This window comes from Engraulis encrasicolus, chromosome 24 (genome assembly GCF_034702125.1).
Source record: "Engraulis encrasicolus isolate BLACKSEA-1 chromosome 24, IST_EnEncr_1.0, whole genome shotgun sequence".
Taxonomy (NCBI): Eukaryota; Metazoa; Chordata; class Actinopteri; order Clupeiformes; family Engraulidae; genus Engraulis; species Engraulis encrasicolus.
In genome coordinates, this window is record NC_085880.1 from 28509863 (window position 1) to 28531584 (window position 21722).

General features: G+C 42.2%; 1 protein-coding gene across 2 annotated transcripts; it reads left to right on the forward strand.

The window, feature by feature from the left end:
• Positions 1–33: 33 nt before the first annotated feature.
• ppa1b (inorganic pyrophosphatase 1b) lies at positions 34–21233 on the forward strand. Of its 2 annotated transcripts, XM_063191888.1 has the most exons (13): positions 34–87; positions 3941–4297; positions 5190–5254; positions 5621–5674; positions 9188–9307; positions 9553–9639; positions 9834–9960; positions 10542–10669; positions 10846–10931; positions 11742–11817; positions 19172–19237; positions 20803–20842; positions 20931–21233. In XM_063191888.1, the coding sequence occupies exons 2-13, from the start codon at positions 4054–4056 to the stop codon at positions 20957–20959; spliced, it is 1122 nt and encodes a 373-aa protein (XP_063047958.1). In that variant the 5' UTR covers positions 34–87; positions 3941–4053; the 3' UTR covers positions 20960–21233. The 2 variants fall into 2 exon arrangements, with proteins under 2 accessions (XP_063047958.1, XP_063047959.1); XM_063191889.1 differs by lacking the exon at positions 19172–19237.
• Positions 21234–21722: the final 489 nt, after the last annotated feature.

The following is a 21722-nucleotide window of genomic DNA, read 5'->3' on the forward strand; positions in this document are numbered from 1 at the left end:
ACAGGATATGAAATCATGTACAATCAGTGTCACGTGATCGGTTGGTCTGTCTTTTTCCGTATTTTGAGCGAAACTTGATTGTGCAAGGTATGTAGCAACCCCATGTAAGTAGGCTGCCGGATGTGAGTGCCCGGATATCCGCCAGAGTATTTGCATGCATTTGCATTCATTTCCACCATCAGGAATGCTTTGCGGCACCACAGCTACCCTATGTGAGTCGCGCTGTGTCGCCTGACGGTCCCTTCTATAATTGTAGCCTACCGTAACAACTCGGCCTCGGCCCCCGCCGCAAATATCCACCACACCACCACGGGTCCTCTGGTGTTGTGGCCGTTTTAGGATCTTTTTTTCATATCCAATATTTGCACATTAAGAGTGACAATTCCATCATGGATGTTAACGATATGTGCGAATGCAGTCATGTTGAATTTAGGGTGGCCAAACCATGCCATGTCATGAAGAACGTGCATCACATTAGGCCTATTTAAACAGCTCGTGTAAACAGTTATCCTGAGTGCCCGTGTCTTTTTGGAGATCGGAGGCTTGATGAGCAAAGAGAGGGAGAGAAATTAGTTGTGCGCGCCGCGCGCACACACATCTGCACAATATCCACCGGACACGAAGTTACTGGCTCCAATATTTCAGCGTCCCGTTTGATTCTGTAGCCTACTGACACTAAGTTTAGTAGCACAATCAAATGAATAGGCTATGTCTAAATTATATAGGCTGCAGTCTCCAATGTGCCTAGTTTCACGTGTTGTTGGCAGCACCAAATAATCTGCACAATATGCGGCATAACTTTTCGAGTGCTACATTTAGACCGGGTAAAGTATCGAGCATGGTCTGTCCCTTCAATAATATTAAGAGTGTCCTATAACAACTCGGTCTCGGACCCCGCCGCAAGTGTCCTCCACCACGAAGGTCCTCTGATTTTGTGACCGTTTTAGGATATTTTCATATAATACAGAAATAAGAGCGTGCGCGCGCGCCTCTGACTGTATCTAGACACGGAGGGAAAATGGCTCCAATATTTATATTCAGCGCCCAGTTTAATTCTGCACTGACACTTTTAAATGTACATGGCACAATCAAATGAGTAGGCTATGTCTCAATGTACTAGGCAGGCTATCACCAATCTGGCTGTTGTTTCGGCATCACCAATAATAATGGCACAATAGGCCTATGCGGCATTGATCGCGTGTTGTTTTTGCACCACCAAATAATAAATAACTACACAATATGCGGCATAGGCCTAGCTGCTGTTTTCTAACTCAGAGAGAAGGCTATGCCCAGATATTCTTTTAACTTGTAGGATATCCTGATGTTATGTTTCAGTAAGGAGTAAAACTCAGAAACTTCCCGAGTGCTAGCTACATTTAGACTGTAAACTTGTGACTTTAATGCCTTCCGAAACGGGCTTTTCCAGTGTCTGTGACAGTGCATCTATTTTAGGCTATAGTCTTGTGCAAAACTTTTTGCGAATGGGCAGGATGATTTGCTTAGACACGCACGTGCTTCGGAGCAGCTAGAACTGTGCAAGACTGCTGCTGCAGTTTTCAGCTCAGTCCTCGTGGATAATAAAAACAAAATAATGCCGACGAGAAAGAAACGCCGTTATCTTTTGATGGATTCCCTTTGGGTGCCCGGTTGAGACAGTTTAATTTCCACACCCAAATCAATTCGGTTTTAAGTTATAGCCTAATTTCATTTTTTTTAATTTTTTTATTTTTTTATCATTTTTATGTTATTGGTCACCGGGCCTATTCTTTTGATTGGGAGATCAAGGAACTCTGGTGTCGCCGAAACGGCGATGTGCTGTGGGCTCTTTACGCACGGCACCTATGTCCCTTCCATCTTCAGTCAGACTCAAATCGGACCGAAATCAAGTAGCTGATGTTAAACTGTCGTAAATACACGACCGAAATCGAGTAGCTGAGGTAAAATAGACGTAAATACTCGGGCGGATATCCGGGCACTCACATCCGGCAGCCTACTTACATTGGGTTGCTGCAACCCAATGTAAGTAGGCTGCCGGATGTGAGTGCCCGGATATCCGCCGAGTATTTGCATGCATTTGCATTCATTTCCACCATCAGGAATGCTTTGCAGTACCACAGCTACCCTATGTGAGTCGCGCTGTGTCGCCTGACGGTCCCTTCTATAATATGATTGTAGCCTACCGTAACAACTCGGCCTCGGCCCCCGCCGCAAATATCCACCACACCACCACGGGTCCTCTGGTGTTGTGGCCGTTTTAGGATCTTTTTTTCATATCCAATATTTGCACATTAAGAGTGACAATTCCATCATGGATGTTAACGATATGTGCGAATGCAGTCATGTTGAATTTAGGGTGGCCAAACCATGCCATGTCATGAAGAACGTGCATCACATTAGGCCTATTTAAACAGCTCGTGTAAACAGTTATCCTGAGTGCCCGTGTCTTTTTGGAGATCGGAGGCTTGATGAGCAAAGAGATGGGAGAGAAATTAGTTGTGCGCGCGCACACACACAATATCCACCGGACACGAATTTACTGGCTCCGATATTTCAGCGTCCCGTTTGATTCTGTAGCCTAGGCCTACTGACACTAAGTTTAGTAGCACAATCAAATGAATAGGCTATGTCTAAATTATATAGGCTGCAGTCTCCAATGTGCCTAGTTTCACGTGTTGTTGGCAGCACCAAATAATCTGCACAATATGCGGCATAACTTTTCGAGTGCTACATTTAGACCGGGTAAAGTATCGAGCATGGTCTGTCCCTTCAATAATATTAAGAGTGTCCTGTAACAACTCGGTCTCGGACCCCGCCGCAAGTATCCTCCACCACGAAGGTCCTCTGATGTTGTGACCGTTTTAGGATATTTTCATATAATACAGAAATAAGAGCGTGCGCGCGCGCCTCTGACTGTATCTAGACACGGAGGGAAAATGGCTCCAATATTTATATTCAGCGCCCAGTTTAATTCTGCACTGACACTTTTAAATGTACATGGCACAATCAAATGAGTAGGCTATGTCTAAATGTACCAGGCTATTCCAATCTGGCTTTGTTGTTTCGGCATCACCAATAATAATGGCACAATATGCGGCATGGATCGCGTGTTGTTTTTGCACCACCAAATAATAACTAGGCTACACAATATGCGGCATAGGCCTAGCTGCTGTTTTCTAACTCAGAGAGAAGGCTATGCCCAGATATTCTTTTAACTTGTAGGATATCCTGATGTTATGTTTCACTAAGGAGTAAAACTCAGAAACTTCCCGAGTGCTAGCTACATTTAGACTGTAAACTCGTGACTTTAATGCCTTCCGAAACGGGCTATTCCAGTGTCTGTGACAGTGCATCTATTTTAGGCTATAGTCTTGTGCAAAACTTTTTATTTAACGTTGCGAATGGGCAGGATGATTTGCTTAGACACGCACGTGCTTCGGAGCAGCTAGAACTGTGCAAGACTGCTGCTGCAGTTTTCAGCTCAGTCCTCGTGGATAATAAAAACAAAATAATGCCGACGAGAAAGTAATGCCGTTATCTTTTGATGGATTCCCTTTGGGTGCCCAGTTGGGTGCCCGGTTGAGACAGTTTAATTTTCACACCCAAATCAATTCGGTTTTAAGTTATAATTTCTTTTTTTTAAATTATTATTATTATTATTATTATTTTGACGTTATTGGTCACCAGGCCTATTCTTATGATTGGGAGATCAAGGAACTCTGGTGTCGCCGAAACGGCGATGTGCTGTGGGCTCTTTACGCACGGCAACTATGTCCCTTCCATCTTCAGTCAGACTCAAATCGGACCGAAATCAAGTAGCTGAGGTTAAACTGTCGTAAATACACGACCGAAATCGAGTAGCTGAGGTAAAATAGACGTAAATACTCGGGCGGATATCCGGGCACTCACATCCGGCAGCCTACTTACATTGGGTTGCTACAAGGTATTGTAAAAATCACATACATGACATGATGTAATAAAAGGCGTGTATTTGCTGTAAATATACTTCTGCGCGTCGTTAAGCAAGTTCCGCGCGAGCACTCATCTTTGTAAGACATGTATTTCAAAGACATTGCAAGAATGAGTGTCCTTTTTCCTCGTCTATTTACAACTGCGCATGCGGCCGCGAGGTCCTTTCACCCTGAAAGCAAGCAGTGTGTACTTCATATTCTACGTCATTCATCCAGATCGAAACTCCTCGGTACGGTAGTTAGAAGAAGGTATTGGAAAGGTAACATCATGAGCTTCACAACCGAAGAGAGAGGAAATCCTAATACCCTGAGTTACAGAGTGTATTTCAGTAAGTACATTCCTTCTGCTCTGCATGGAGATTGTATCGAGGTGGATTTGAATTCATTTAGGCTAGTGATGGGCCGCAAGTTTCCACGTGTCACTCATTACAATGACCCGAAATGTATGGTTCAGTGAATCATTACAGGCGATGTGATCACAACCTGTGCCCATCGGGTTGTTGTAATTGATGGAATTGATTACAGGGTTTATTCTGCGAGGCGGTGATTGAGAAGCAGTGCCACCAATTTTGGCTTGGAAGAAAGGGGCTGTGAGGTGGACTCCTGGGTTGCATGCCGAGTCATGATGGGGTGGTGGTGGGCAACTCCTTGCGTCAGACGGGTGTTGAACTTTCCCTTGAATTGCTAAAGGAAATATTTCTCAGTGTGAGCAAAGGCTGATTCTGCATCAAACTCATACAAAGTCACAATTCTGAACGATGCAGCGTGCGTCGCCTGCTTTGCTAGAATTAGACCAAAGGCAATCAGTGTTTCCGCCAAATAGGGTGGTGCATTCTGATAACCAAAGAAGAGCTGCATCTTACTTGCTTATCTCACTTCACCTCTATCCTCAGTACCCTCTCTACACACTCCGGTCTAGCAATCAGAATCTCTCGTGTATGCCAAGCAGTCGTCTTAGAACGTGTGGTGACCGTGCATTTGAGGCTGTGTCCCCAACTTGGAAATATGTGGAAATGTTGCTTTGCCTATCATTCTAAGATTTGCACCCTCTGGAGAACACATATTGTCCTTTTAAAGCCCATTTTATTATTGTCAGTGAGTGATTTTATTATTATTTACTATCCATCCTTCCCCTTAATTCTAATCAAATTGTAAAGCACTTCAATGTCTTGTTCTGTAAAAAATGAACCTACTTACTTACTATTTGTATGCCTCTTACAGAAAACTCAGAGGGGAAATACATTTCACCATTCCATGACATACCAATATACGCCGATGAAAGCCAGGTACAGTAATTCACGTCTACTATTTATTGTTTTTAATTAACAATTGTCATGTAATCGTTTTATCACAGACTATTAATTACGTGTTTTGACACCAATTACAATTCCAGCACTGCTGCCAAAAAGGTCATAGTTGTTCAGAACTTGAGGTAAAGGGTCACTGTTAAATAAGAGTTTGTTCTCTCTTAGAGTTGACCATGGAGTCACTGATAGAAATGGCTTATCAGTTTTATTATCACTGTGTTTTCCCTTAATGCAGCTTATTCACCATAGCAACTAATGAGATTATGTCTTCCTTTGCACCATAAAAGTATGACAGTTTATGCTATTGTGAAACAAGTAGCCTAACCAATGACATTTTGTTTCTAGAGTATTTTCCACATGGTCGTGGAGGTTCCGAGGTGGACAAATGCCAAGATGGAGGTATGTGTATTGGAGTTGGAATCTGCCTGAGGGGAGGGTTTTACACATCAATGAAAAAGGTGTGGTGAGGAATGAGATATTATGCCACTTGCTGCTTTGGTTAGAATGAGCTTCCTCTCTTCTTGTTGCCCCTCCTTATCGGTTGTAACCCCATGCCAAACATTGACACTAGACTGTAGCCCAAAGCTATTGCTAATCTGTAACGTGCAATTCAACAACATTCTCAACTGTGCAGGATGGCCTATGATATGTTGTCAAAAGACCATGAACAATTCTGAAAATGGAGTTCACCTTGTTCTTGTTTAAAACACAAATGGCTTCAGGAATGTGCTTCCTGATTGGACACCTGGAATTGCTATTTTGTATGACTTCCTGCTACATGAAAAATGATCAGGATACATGATTGTTTGAGTAATATGCAAGACAGGGTTGTACCCTTGAGTTATCAATGGAATCACAAAGCTACTGTATAATGCTTGTGTGTGGACACAAGGATTGTTTTCAATTTGAATGCACAATGCATTAAGGTGGCTGACGTTGATAAATCTGGATGAAACCACTTATATCCGTCTTGGCTTTGTGTGTTTACTTGTTGTCAAGTCGGGTAGTAATTTGTCGGTCCCAGAGTTTTTTGACATCAAAGTCCAAGTAGGTTTTCTTGGTTCTGTCACCAAATAGGTGCTTCTGATGCCCGTGACTTTAAAAAGTCAGATTATTAATGTTTCAGTGACTGGTGTCCTTCCGGAAGGTTCTCTTGTCTACTCACAGGACCTTGGAGCTAAGACAAAAATAAATATTCGGTCAGAGACGGTCCATTATGAATAGTTAGAATTAATGTTAGAAATGTTAGAATTAAAAGAATCTTTGATTCAGTCACTTTCTTTACTGAGGCTTCTAACAATTAGTAATGAGGAAGATTCAATTACAAGTCAGTAGGACTCATAATTACAGCAGTGTCCAAGTTAACCCTCTGAGGTCTAAGGCATTTCAGAGGCGTTTAGGCTGCTTGCACCACCCTGACATTTTCAAGTATTTTCATTTCATATATATTTGGAACCTGGAAGGTCTGAGGTTTCTAATGGTCTTATATGTTTCAATGACAAAAACTCACAGAGTTACAGATTTGTTTTTGGAGACCAATTGCCCTCTGAAGGGCACTCGGACCTCAGAGGGTTAAACTGTACTATGTACTGTGCTGTGGTTATTGCAGTCGAAGGTAGACAATGGGATTGGTGCTATAATAAGCATCATTGTGTTCTGAATAGATGATGGAAGCTCTGGAGTCCACTGTCTGGTGAGCTGGACTGCAGAAGTAGCTCGAGGAAAATTGATTGCTTTACTATTTGCACCACTTGATGTGTTGAGTGCTCTGTGGCAGAGAGATGTTTACTATATGTTACGCACATTTGGCATACAAACAATGTCTTAAGTCTGAATCAAACAGCCCTGAAAAAGTAAGACGGATCTTTATTATTAATGCAGTAATCCTATTTACTAAGTAAAGAGTAGAAGCAGTGGTGTTGGTCTGAACAGTATTGCTACAAACTGGACATTCAAGGGATCTATGCACATGTCTGTTCTTTTTTTATAAGTATTTTTTGATGGCTTTACAAGCCTTTATTGGTGTTTTATATGACAGGACAGTGAAGCAGAGACAGGAAGTGAGTTGGGAGAGAGAGACGGGGAAGGGCTGGCAAAGGACCCGGGCCGGGAATCGAACCCGGGTCGGCCAAGTAGTAGACGTTTGCAAGCTCAGGAATTTTATATGTAATTTACAAGCCGATTGGGACACATCTAGCTTTAGTTTTAGGACCGATACGGGCTATATCCCATTATCCTGACCCTGCCTATCAGATGCTGCACGCTGAAATAGCATAATCTGACTATCTTTGGATATATTAAACCTTTCAAATTGGCATTGGTTTTGGTTAAAATTGGTTTAAAATTGGTTTTGACATTTTGGAGCTATAGATCTTGAATAATGTGCATGCCACCAGAGTTTCAACTGATTTTCCATCATATTTGTGAACTGTTCATTGTATTCAAAAAGTTCAAGGGCACCCAGACACTAAATGACAGAGTAGGAGGGTCTTTGGGACAAAATGACCTTGCATTACGCCCTACATCAGGCCCCAAATTAACCATTTAAGCACTTGATGACTTGAGTGATAAAGTGTGTTTGTACATGGGGTTAAAAGCTCAAACATTTAAAGTTTCTTTTTACTGGTTCTTCATAATAATTTAGGGTCTTCAGAAGATGGCTGTAAGATAAGTGATAACATGGGGAAAACAGACCCATATTTAGAAGGTCTAGATTATTAGGAGGAATTTCTAAAAACAGAGTTTTCTAGGCTTACGTGTTTAATCAAGCATTTCTGTACATTTGGTTAAGACAATTCTTAATTCTGACAGTCTGTATATCCTGAACCTAGGTATTCGGGTGTGGAATGAGAGTTGACCTTTTTTTTGCTCACCATGGAAAGATTTGGCTTAATCTTCTGTAACATATTATAAAGACTTGCACCCTGAATCTATACAACAATTTCTTTAGTCAGTTTGAAGAATTTTGGATTTTGGTAACTTTTTTTAAAAACTCCTCTGTACTGAATGGGAAGTCTGTCAACTGCCACGTTCAAGTGACCTCTCTGGCATTCAATGAGATTCTTGTTTATACTGGGCGGAGTGCTCAAGTAGGTAGGTAGTAGTGCCTGGCCTCTGTGCATTAGGGCTGTGCTAAATGGTGAACTATGCTGAAGCGGTGAGCACATGTTGGGTGAACCTCCTTAATGGCAGCACCTCAAGAAAGACTTTATTGATGTGTGATACCTCTTTTTTTCTAAGTGGTGAAAAAACTAACCACAAAGACAATACCCCCTCTTATATAACTCCAACCGTAGCTCTTAACAAGAAATCTGTATGAGGTTGATTACTGGAAATTGGCGCAAAATATATTTTAGTATTCAGCATTCATGTTTCCTAGTCATCTTCTTGCCCGTGTGTGGGAGGACCCTTCTCATACGTGCACCTTCACTGGGTATACTAGTCCAGGGCTACTTCCCTGTATAATACTTTAGTACCTGCCCCACCACAGGGCATTAGGCATATCTGGCATTCCGGTTTGACTTGAATGCACTTACTGACCATGCCTGTCTGTCTGCCTGTCTCCGTGTCCGCCCACAGTGTTTTGGGCTGCCTGCAGATGGTGCTGAAGCCAAACACACATCACATGCATCTTATATTGGCAAGAGGCCAGGTTGCCATCTCTGATGGCTCTTTTGGACCACACCAGAGAGGCTCCTGGGACAAAGGACTACAGGGCCAGCATATCTAGTGCTTACCTGAATGCTTGTCGGATGGTTAAAGGCAGATTACGTAGCCTCTTTTTAAAATCAATCTGACTGAAAATACATTTTCAGTAGATTTTAGATTTAGATTTAACAATGTGTTTCTGTGTAACCTAGTATTTTTGATGGCTGCATTAATAGATGTACCATACTTTTGTTGTTGTTTCAGATTGCCACTAAAGATCCCCTCAACCCAATCAAACAAGATGTGAAGAAGGGAAATCTGCGCTATGTGGCTAATGTCTTCCCTCACAAAGGATATATCTGGAATTACGGAGCCATCCCTCAGGTAGCTAGTGGTTAACAAACTGCTGGACAAAAAAATGACCATTCTGGCTGCCAGCATTCAATGTAGTCAGAAGGCTTCAGAATGGTAATGCAGAAATTTGGAATGTGCTCTGCTTTCTTGTAACCTCTGAATTCAGATGTCCCATTACTGGCCATTGAACACCGATGCCCTTTGCTCCTAGTTGCGCTGACCTTGTAACATTTCCTGTAATGTTGCCTATGAAATGTATTTTTCTCCATGACCAGACCTGGGAAGACCCAGAGCACAAAGATGGAGATACAGGCTGCTGCGGTGACAATGACCCGATCGACGTCTGTGAAATTGGAACCAAGGTAAGGCACTCCTACATTCTACATTAAAACATTTAAAGTGCTTCATCATCTTTGTCATAATTATTGGGAGACCCCACACATTTATATTATGTGTATATAATATAGGTTGTATACTGTTAATACATGGATCCCACACAATACAATTTTAACTTGATTGATGAAAATGTATTGCCATCTTTGCTGTCCTATTTCAGGTGTGTTCAAGAGGGGAGGTCATCAAAGTGAAGGTGCTGGGCGTGCTGGCGATGATTGATGAAGGAGAAACTGACTGGAAAGTAATAGCCATCAATGTTGAGGATGCTGAAGCAGGAGACCTGAATAGTAAGTTTACTTCTTTAACTCAAAACAGTTTGATTTAACCCTCAAGGAGTTGTATTCGTGGCAATGAAATCATCCACACAAGTGTTCATTTGGGAAGTATTTGGGTTTCAATGCACTGGAGGATTTTGCAGTGTGACTGTACCCATATGTAATATCTGTCATTATGAATTCATAGAAGAGACAAGAAGACAATGACATGCAAGACTCAAGACTCTTATATGAGCTGGGGATTGTGTTATGTGTGTGTGTTAATATGGTCATTGTGTGTCAAGATATTGCTTCATTCAAATTATAAACAACTGTTGATTTGGGAAGTACTGTATTTGTACATGCATATCAGTGCAGTGGAGGATTTTGCGGTGTGACCATAATACCTTTGTTGTGAATTCATAGAAGATGCATGGAGCCTACTGGCATGTGTGATCCAACATATGTCTCAATATGAGCAGGGGATTGTGTGTGTGTGTGTGTGTGTGTGTGTGTGTGTGTGTGTGTGTGTGTGTGTGTGTGTGTGTGTGTGTGTGTGTGTGTGTGTGTGTGTGTGTGTGTGTGTGTGTTAATCTGGTCTATGCATTTCTCAGATATTGCTGATGTCCAGAGGCTGAAGCCAGGCTATCTGGAGGCTACCGTAGACTGGTTCAGACGGTACAAAGTGCCTGATGGAAAGCCCGAAAATCAGTTTGCATTCAACGGCGAGTTTAAAGACAAGGTTTGAGTTTAATAATTTATCACATTTTGTCATGATCAGATTTCCCTAACTGAACAAATGTTTAACAACGTGTTAAGACAAAAGGTCCGCACATATCAAAAGGGGTTGTCTCGTATAATGTCAAGAAAGTCATGCTGGTTTGTTTAATTAAATTAATGCCAACTGTTTTCATGCAGGACTTTGCTCTTGCAACTATCAAGTCCACCCATGATTTTTGGAAGACCCTGATCTCTCAGCCAACTAATGCAGGGGGACTCAACTGGTAAGAAGGGAAAACTTCTACTGGTTATGCCGACATGGACAACACACAAGGCCCTCAATACGCTTGCCGCAAGCCTTAAATTACGCACACCACCGCGTGCGACCGACTGCACATGCTTGCTTTAAAAGTAGTAGACCAACACGCACAATATTGGCGGTATCATCTAGGGGGCAGAAAGAGAACAGCATTGCGATCCGGAATTTGGAAACCCAGACCGTGAGGAAAACAAAATAAAAAGAGGGACTCCCGGACGAGGAGACTATACTGCTATTGCTCCTGCATTTGCACAATCCTTTAAGTGAAACGGGGAAATGATGGCACAAATGTTTGTAATTTCAGACAAGCTCAATGAGACGCTCTTGAAAAGTTGCCGCCATCATCATTTTCACCGGAAACACTTGTTTTTTATACGATTGCCCCCAGCGATTTTGAAAATATTGCACGGAACACACATGTGTGGATGCAGTATCAAACGCGCGCAAAATTGACATGTACATGTTAATGAACACGTAAAAAATGTTAACACGTTCATACATGAAACGTGCCCGATCACACGTATCTTGCAGCAAGCGTATCGAGGGCCTAATGCCTGGTTTATAGAACGGCTTTACATGAGACCTTTTTAAAGTTACATTTCTTCATGTTCATTTAGATTTCACATTTCTGTATGTTTGATGAGGACCCAGAATCCCCTCTGTTAAAGACACAAAATGTATTTTTGCCGTGTGGCTGTTCCTTTCTGAGGTTAGTGAGTTCTTAGTTTTCACAGAGCTGATTGTTGAGGGCTATTTCTGTGCTTGTTAATTGCAGTAAAAACACATGTGTCTCTGGGGACGGAAGCCCTCACCGGTGCTCCAGCGATGATGCCAACGCTGTCGTCAATGCTGTAAGACCAATCTGCTTTTCTACCACGTCTATTATGTTTTTCCACTATTTACACTATTTACACTTTACACTCACACTTTTTCCCTCTACACATTATGTTTTGCCTGAAGGATGACTCAAGGGGTAAAAAATGATAATTCTACAGAAAATATTGGCACCCGTTTTCTCCATTCTTTCGAGTATATCTGTAAACAATTGTTTCTTGAGTCTTTGCATTGCAAAGCTCCTTGTGCCGTCTTAGAGTTGTGCCATGAAACCTTGCAAAAATACAATAATCTATAGAGTCAAGTTTAAGTTGATTAATGATGCCAGCAATATGCGCTCCTCATAGTGAAAAGAAGCTCTCAGCAAAACTAATTAATGTTGCATAAATAACAGAAGGCATAGGTCAGAATTTTACAGCTGTATTTTTTATTTCATGATGCATAAAGCAGTACATTTGAAGCCAACAATGTCAAAATCAAACAGAGTAAATAAACTAGTAAAAAGAAAAACTGACTAGTAGAGTAGAAAGAAAATCAGACATGGTCATGATGCACTTACCTGTTGGTGAGTAAATTTACAGTATGCAGAGGTAGGTAAATATGGCATTGAGGTAGGAGAAAAAAATAGAGGGTGCAAAGTGCTGACTGAATATGTGGGATATACAGTACACAGCAACGCATTATGCAGAAACTTGAACAGTAATGATTGCCTGTGGGAGAAAAAAAAAAGTCACTCAGGCCAACTGAGAACCATACCGGAGCCCGTTTCCACACCTAATCGCGAACTGCCCGTTGTGTTCATGCCACAGATCTAGCCGTTTGCGAACCAGAAAGTTGGTTCACAATGCGAACCGCAAAATACTTGTTTTTTCTCTGCAAACCGTGACGACACCCTGGCCGTCAGCAGGTTTATCCGGGTAATACATTCACATGCGGGAAAAGTTCAGAGCCCAGTATGAATACTGGCGGTTCGCATATAAGCACTTTAGTGCTGAACGTATATGGCGCGGGCACCAGCACCTGCTCCATTCTGGTCGGCCTAAAAACCTTACAGGAGGTTACCAGCAGGTACTTTCTGTCCCAAGGCCCAGGAGAAGTGCATATGAGATGCATTTGCTGAGTCCTTGATGTCTACATGGCTCTGGGCCAACAGCAGGTTATACAAACGCCATGCACAGGAAGACACGGCTCTGAAGCATTGTGCTTGCCAAACCATGTTGCGGTGACTGCCGAGAGTTTTCACTATCAGGAGTATTGGCAAACATCTTCTATACGTATAAACGGCCATCTGGGTACTTTGCTGGTAAATGTGTGTTACGCCCCTTTTTTGGGGAAAACGAACCCATTGTCTCATTAATTTACATGCTACATTGGCTAGCCTAAATTAACACAGTCCATGCTTCAGCCACGGCTGTTTGACTATACTATTTGAACAGCTGACAACACAACAGGTCTTCGGCATGTGAACAACGTTAGTCTACAGGTCCTTGTCTTTCGTTTATCTTTCCCAACACCACCAATTGACTTGAATTGGCTTTCCCCACAATGTTTCCCCCCAAAAAGGGGCATAACGCACATGTCACACCGTTTATGTGTATTAGAGTGAGATCAAAAATAGTCTGAGAGAAAGATATGTTAAAACCCGGCCATCCAATGCAAGGAGTGTGCTCAAAATTCGGTCTCCTAAGGGGGTGTTGTTCCTCCTTCTTCTTCTCTTTTCGTGATGTTTGCACAAGACGTGCGCTACCACCATCTACAGCGCTAAGGGGACTCCATCTATTCTCAACCTCAAGACTCCGAAGGTCTCCTAATCGAAGGTCTCCTAAAGGGGCGTTCACCCGACATAAAATGGATACTGGAAAAGAAGCCACCTGACTTATCTCTCTCTCATATATGATTCTCTGGTAAGATACTTCAAGCCAGTGCATTTCCTGGATCCATGTGATGTCAGGTGAACGCCTTTTAGGAGACCTGCGGCAGAGAATCTCTAAGCTTTGAGAAAGGTATCTACCATTGACTCCCATTATAGCCCCGTTGGCGAACGCAGCAGGGTGAAGGATGAATGGGAGCCTATTGGGCTAAATGGCTCAGCGGGGATTTGTGACGGTTCTGTTTTCTGGTTTGTAAAGATGTGTGCACATTCTGTACCTTATCATGGACGTTGTATTAGAAGTGAAGTTAAAGGTTCCTGACATGACTTAGTTCTCCCAAAGACTTGTTAGTTTTGTCCTGCAACACGCTAGCATTCTGCTAATACATGCTGGCTGAGGAATCTCTGCGACTATTCACGACCAGAGCTGACGAGAGACGTACTCTGACTGATCCTCGACGCAGAGACATTACGGTCACACACCTCAAACCCCCCCACCACCGTCCAACATGTTAATTGAAGGTGCCCAAATTCTTAAGGATGAGCGCTGTCATTTCCTTTACCCCATTAACACTTACCGCTTCACCACCTTAAATGCAATAAATAGCAGATGTCCGCAACAATCATAACATAACTTTAAACACATCGACATCTGAAGTCAGACTTAAAACTACAAAACAAATGGCGAAGTGCCGTAAAGTCGATTGCCACGTGTTATGTCATTGCTATAGTTTAAATAAGGGTCATTTTCACGAATCTAAGACTTGACAAGATGCAAACGTGTCGGCAAATGCTTTCACTCACTCTTATCTATCGAACGCGACTTCATTATTTCCACGGAAAAAATTACACTGGCAGATACAATTACAGTGCCATGGGAAAGTTTGGGCACCCTTTTGGAAAATCATTCAATCGGTTTATTTCTCGGTGAGCTTTTAAAGTCGCAACTTTATTTTAACATATGTTAAACTGTAGGGAAAGAGAAACATTTCAGCAGTGGAAGAATTTTCATAGGTGTTACAGAAACAATTTTATGTGGATTTAAACAAAAATAGGCGTGTGCATAAATATGGGCACCCCAAAGAAGGTATACCATTAATATGAAGTAGAGCTCACCTTTGCAGCACAAACTGGTTTTAATGACTTTGGAATCCCTTCAGTCACCAAGACAGACATGATTGGTCATTAAAATGTTATTTATCATACAAAATAGCAGACATGGCTTGTCCTAAGTTCTGTTTTGGAGAGTGGAATATGGTGGGCTCTGAACAAACTGTAGTTTGTTGAAAAATAGTTAAAGGGGCATGGCTAAAGGATGGTAAGAATGGTAACAGGCACACTACAGAACACCTCCATAGAATTACAAGACCATAGCTGCTGATAGTGCAGACTTAGACATGGGTCCTTCCACGTATACTTTTCACAAGGCAAAAGCTCATTGGATGGGTGACGAATAAAAAGGCTTTCCTGTGTATCCATCAGAAATAAGTTGTTAAACTTATGCAGAAAGCTTATCTGGACAAGCTAAAAGCATTTTGGGAAATCATAGTGTGGTCAGATGAGACTGAGCTAGAGTTATTTGACCTTAACAATGGGAAGGTGGACGTGGCATAAAATGCACCCATAAATTCTATGACCTCTGGTCTAAAACACACCATACTAAAGGTCTGCGTGGATAGTATACACACTGTAAAACGTATTACAGTTAAGGGCCTCACTAATTATTTTCAAATAGCATATTTTTCAAAAGAATGTTCAAGTGTCAGTCACAAAATTAGAGCTGAGCAGAGTTTGGACTTTCCAGCAGGACAGTGTTTGCACTGCACTGATCAAAATTCAACAATGAGTTAATGCAAAACAACAAGTACAATGTCTTGAAATGGTCATACCAATCTTGAGATATCACCATCATTGAAAAATAATGAATTTATTTGAACCAGGATGTCTAAAGAAGACAGATGAGTAACCTGACTGAATTAGAGGGGTTCTGGATAGAATAATTGGCAACTATTCAGTAGCACCAGGCAGTTGGAACTTGTCTTCTTGTATAGCAAGTATCCAAAGGCCATTAGATCAGCAAAGGTGAGCTCTACTTCATATTAATGGTATACCTTCTTTGGGGTGCCCATATTTATGCACACACATATTTTTGTTTAAATCCACATACAATTCTTTCTATAACACCTATGAAAATTCTTCCACTGCTGAAATGTTTCTCTTTCCCTACAGTTTATAACATGTTAAAAGGAAGTTGCTACTTTAAAAGCTCAACGAGAAATAAACTGATGTAATGATTTTCCAAAAGGGTGCCCAGACTTTCTTATGGCACTGTATAAGAAGCATGCAGCCCCATTGGGATTCATTATTTACTTGGCTGCGAGAACATAGCTGCAGTGCCACTCCTGGCCACCAGCTAGTGACCGTTCTCTTACAATATTCCATTTTCTCTGCCTGCGGTTAGGAGACCGTTGGAGGCTTTAGGTTGAGAATGAATGGAGTTCCCTTTGCACTGTAGATGGCAGTAGCGCACATCTCATGTAAGCTGTCACCAAATGCCACAGAAAGAGAAGAAGGAGGGGACAACGCCCCGTAAGGAGACCAAACTTGAGCACACTCCTTTGCATTGGGCGGGCGTAGTTTGGGTTATCTTACTCCAATAGAACATGTTTGGTATTTGTGCAAAGTGTTGAATGTGATGAAAGTACTCATGATTGCCTTTTGGGCGCATGTTCCCAGTGCTGTGCAACTTGGATTCAGTAGTCCTATAGTCCAGTGCCACATATTCCAAGAGACCTGCTTTTACCTCAACAGGTAAGACCAGGTCATTTGGAATATGTGGCACTGGATTGTAGCTTCTGAATCCAAGTTGCTCATCACAGCCCATTATGATCAGGTAGGCTACTTTCTGTCGGGCGGTAATACATACACGGGTATGGCTTTGAACCAGTAGAAAGTTTTCTAAATGTCCAGGTGCAGAGGCGCCAATGATCTAGTCGGCTGTTCTTACAATCTGCTGTAGAGTAGAGTAGAGTAGAGTAGAGTAGAGTAACTTTATTGATCCCCAGGGGGAAATTCAGGTATCCAGTAGCTTACATAAATACACAAATACACAAAACCCCACATGGACATTTCAAGACAAAAATAAACACAGGAATAGTCATCAGGGTGGGGAAAATAAAATAAAATAATAGAGATAAATGTAGAAAAGGTAATTGTGCAAAAAGACATTCTGTGAGTTGGGATAGACCAAAGCAGAAAAAAACATACTCTGTCAGTTAAGGTAGACAACAAGTGTTGATGGATACATCTGTGATATAGTATAGTATGTAGAAGTAGGCAGTGTACAGAGTATGATAGGGGTTGAACATTCTTACAATGTCACTGTAAAGTACAGGTAAGTGTTTTAGGCAAGCACACACACACACACACACACACACACACACACACACACACACACACACACACACACACACACACACACACACACACACACACACACACACACACACACACACACACACACACACACACAAAGAGGTTCCCCAGTTCCGTCAGATCACAGTCTTTGCTTGTGGTAAGCAGGAAAAACAAGTATGTCCAGTGGTCAAGAGTCAAAAGTTCCTTAGTGCAGTGATTGGACAGCACACACACACACACACACACACACACACACACACACACACACACACACACACACACACACACACACACACACACACACACACACACACACACACACACACCAAGAGGTTTCCCGGGCTGGGCCAGCTCTGGCATCTCAGGCAGTCCAATCCCCTATGATGTGATGTTCTTCTTAGTGTCCTTCTGTGTGTTGTTAAAACAGCTGAATTGCCCATGGGACAAAGGACTTCCTTAGTCTGTCAGTCCTGCAGGTGAAAACACGGAGTCTGTGGCTGAACAGACTCAGTTGGTTAGTGAAGGTGGCGTTAAGGGGGTGATGCTGATTGTCCATAATAGAGTCTAGTCTGCTCAGTGTTCTGCTCTCGGTTATTGAGGTGAGTGTCTCCAGTTCCATGCCCCACCACTGATCCCGCCTTCCTCACCAGTCTGTCAAGGCGTCCAGCATCTCTCTTCCTGATGCTTCCTCCCCAGCACGTCGCAGCAAAGAAGAGCACGCTGGCCATGACAGGACTGGTAGAACATAAGCAGAAGTCGACTGCAGACATTGAAGGACCTCAGCCTTCTGAGGAAATACAGCCTGCTTTGGCCTTTCCTGTAGAGTGCATCTGAGTTTGTGGACCAGTCCAGTTTATTGTCGAGGTGCACTCCTAGGTACTTGTAAGTGCTGACAGTCTCCACTTTCTCTCCCCCAATAGAGACAGGCACCAAGGGTGGGATGGATGGAGCGCCTGAAATCAACTACCATTTCCTTGGTTTTGGTGGTGTTCAGGTGCAGCTGATTGTTTTGACACCATCCCACAAAGTCGTCAACCAGTCCCCTGTACTCCTCCTCCTGACCATCTCTGATACACCCCACAATTGCAGTGTCGTCTGAGAACTTCTGCATGTGGCATGTCGCAGAGTTGTAGCTGAAGTCTGTTGTATACAGAGTGAACAGTACAGGGGAAAGCACCATTCCTTGTGGCGCTCCTGTGCTGCTCACCACTGTCTCAGATGTGATGTCACCCATCCTTACAAACTGGGGTCGTTCCGTGAGGTAGTCAGTGATCCAGGTCACCAGGCCAGGCTCCACTCCCATCTGCACCAGTTTATCTCTCAGCAGCAGTGGTTGAATAGTGTTGAAAGCGCTGGAGAAATCAAAAAACATGATTCTCACAGCACAGCCACCCTTGTCCAAGTGAGAATGTATCCTGTGGAGGAGATACAGGATAGCATCCTCCACTCCCACGTTCTCTTGGTAGGCAAACTGCAGAGGATCCAGTGCGTGTCGTACCTGGGGCTTGAGGTGGTAGCGCAGCAGCACCCGTTCGAATGTTTTCATTAGATGTGAGGTGAGGGCAACCGGTCTGTAATCGTTGAGTTCCTTGGGGTGTGCTTTCTTTGGGACGGGTATCAGGCATGATGTTTTCCACATGGTAGGGCCTTCGGGCGGTGCTGAGGATATTGAGACTAGTTGAAGTGTCCAAATAAGCACAGACAAGTATGACGTCTGAGGAAGTGTACATCGACCTGAAAAGTCATGGTAAAAAAGTGGTAGCAAAAACTTTTGGAACTGCAGCATTGTCAGAACTAGTTATTATATTGGATGATGTGAGGAAGAGGGAGAACGCTAACAGCATAATGGACCACAGGACGGCAAAGGAGATTTAAAATGTACATATTTAAGGTGCATGTACACGTACGTAGCAATATGGTCTAGGTCTCTAGGTTACATATTAGGTTATCAGTGAAGTATACTATGATAATGCTTGGGTTCACTTACACAACAAATGCCTTTAAAATTCTCTTGCATAGGCTTATTACTATTTGAACTTACACATCAGGCGCTACAGATTATTTTATTTTGCTTTGTTGTGCAGACAACAGGCAAGAAAAGAAAGCGAGAAAACCCAGATCAGACAGGGAGAGAACAGAAAAGTAAACAGGTAAGAATTATCACCCGAGCGGTAGGGTCGTTTCCGGAAGAAATTGCCTAAATGGCTACATCAAACAGTCATGGACAGCTCTGCGTTAATAATACAGCTCATACCTGTATTATTAAATTTAGAGTTGCAGATGTTCTGCATGCCTGTTGGTCTTTTCTGATGGAACCATTAGTAGGCGTGCTCCTTCAACATCATGACCTCTGTAATGTTTGGCACCAGGTTGTACAGTGAAAAGCAAACTGAATATATATGGAGAATGTGCATGGTAGAAATATTTTCAGCCATTTTAGTAAACCTGTGATGGGAGCAGTGGCTGGAGGTCTGCAATACATTACACGTGTTAAACGAAAACCTGCATTTATCGAGTCGATTTTAGCCATGTCCCCTCCAAATGCTCTCACAAACGTACTGTCTCTTTTCGCTGTTGAAAACATTCACATCCACTCATGCAACCCTAACAATAGTACAGACACATGTAAAATAAATACTGCACACACACACACACACACACACACGCATGCACTCCGTTTCTGGCTTTACGTACTGTTAATGGACTATCCGGTTAACTCCTTCATTTCTGGGGGAATAAGTACTGTCATCTTATAAAAACCTAAAATATCTCTGCCTCTGAAGCACATGAACAAGTTAAGACCCTTATTTTGCATTTGAACTTGTTCATTCAGCTCTAACATACCAATGTTTTTAATTAAAAAAACTAAAATTTCATGAGCCTGAAAATGTTATGCAGCTTCAGGCGATAGGGTCAATGTTGTGCTACGCCGCACCCGGCATGAATTGTTTAATAATGTGCAGTACATTTCATACCAATGTGTGGTTTGCATGGTTAACGTCATTGTGAACATACTAACCACATACAACCTGCGGAAAGTTTATTGGGTGGTTATGTAAAAAGTACCTTCTTATTTTAACCATATTTACATGGCCTCACCTCATCTGAACTATTTTTGCCCTTGAAGTGTTTAAGATTTTGTGTTTTTTTTTTTTTCCACCTTTGTCAATGGTGGGGAAAATGGTGGGGATATTGATATAACTAACAACTAGAAATGCACTCGAGTGCAGACCTATGCCAAGGAAGCTGTTTGATAGAACATTTGACTATGTTACACCCTATTTTTAGTCTTTCTGCCTTCTTTTTGTGGAGTTGGAAACTGGAATGTCAAAATTCGCCCTCTCCCGCACATTGCGGTCACAAGGGGCGCCTTGATTTGTAGGCTAGCAATGGTGAAGAATATTTTTTTAAAGTCCTGGTTCCGGTTCGTGATCCGGATTACCACCAAAATATTGTCACTTGTTCCTTTGGTCATTTCCAACAACACCTCAAAGTTTCCTCCAAATCCGTTCAAACGTTTTTGAGAGTTTTCCTGCAGACAGACAGACAGGCAGACAGACAAACCAACGCGACCAAAAACATAACCTCCTTGGCGGAGGTAATAACTGAGTGGGCAAAGTAGATTAACTGAGAACCAAGGCATCCTCATAGTAAACTGATGGCAACACTACTCGACTCATTTATACTATTCTATGTGTGTTTTTTCTCCCCACAGAACTGTGCATGTGGACAAGGAGAACCCATTCCATGTTCAGGTACAAAAACTCACCAGTGTCAATATTGTATTGATCCATTCGGATGTTTTGGTGCATTGGACTGACATATCTTTCTCTCTATTTACAGTTGACAAATGGTTTTACTACAAGAAATGAATGAAGAGCACTTCGGGGGACCACGATTAGTTCGGGTAGATGTACTTGAATAGTTTTGTCAGCATTGACCGATGAGCATAGCTTTGTCTTAGATATGCTGCAACTGATAATGAGCCTTATTAATCATTTGGAAGGTGGAAAATTTGTCTTCATTTATTTAACTAATCTTTTACATAATTGAACTGTTTATAAATGCGTATAATCCACTCTGTTAGAACCATGGCACTCTGTAAAAGACTTGTAATTGCTTTATTAAAGCGTCTCTGTTAAAAGATGTTCCACTCCCTTTAGTTTTTTTCCTCATTGAAACACTATCTTCACTTACCTTCACTATCTTCACTTGTCAGCACTTGCTGTTGGTTGATATTATATTAGACGGTAACTGGGAAGTATGCGTCTTGTTTTCTCATGTACTACACCAGGTCTCTCCAAACTTTACAAAGTCCCCATGTATATTACTGTATTATTACAATATACTATTGTGCATTATATTCCAACCAAGGGCTCCCTTACATGCGTCATGCTATACTATTTTTTTCCCCTTTTACAACCATAATCTAGGTCTCTGGAGGCAGTGTTTGTTTAGTTGATTTTTTTGTTTATTTTGGTGTACATTATTCTTTTGTTCTGTTTTTTTGCTAGTTTTCCTGCAGCCCCCAGGGGTCCCCTGCCCCACTTTGAAAACTACTATTCTACTCAAATGCACTCTAACTGGAACACAGGGATCATAAATATTGCCATTCATATTTCTCTCAAACAGTGT

Bases quoted from the DNA above. Each gene is read 5' to 3' on its own strand.
- ppa1b (XM_063191888.1), top strand. From the start codon at position 4,054: ATGTATTTCAAAGACATTGCAAGAATGAGTGTCCTTTTTCCTCGTCTA. The intron at 9,961-10,541 runs GTAAGTTTACTT...TGCATTTCTCAG, and splicing joins TGAAGCAGGAGACCTGAATA to ATATTGCTGATGTCCAGAGG. The intron at 19,238-20,802 runs GTAAGAATTATC...TTCTCCCCACAG, and splicing joins GAGAACAGAAAAGTAAACAG to AACTGTGCATGTGGACAAGG.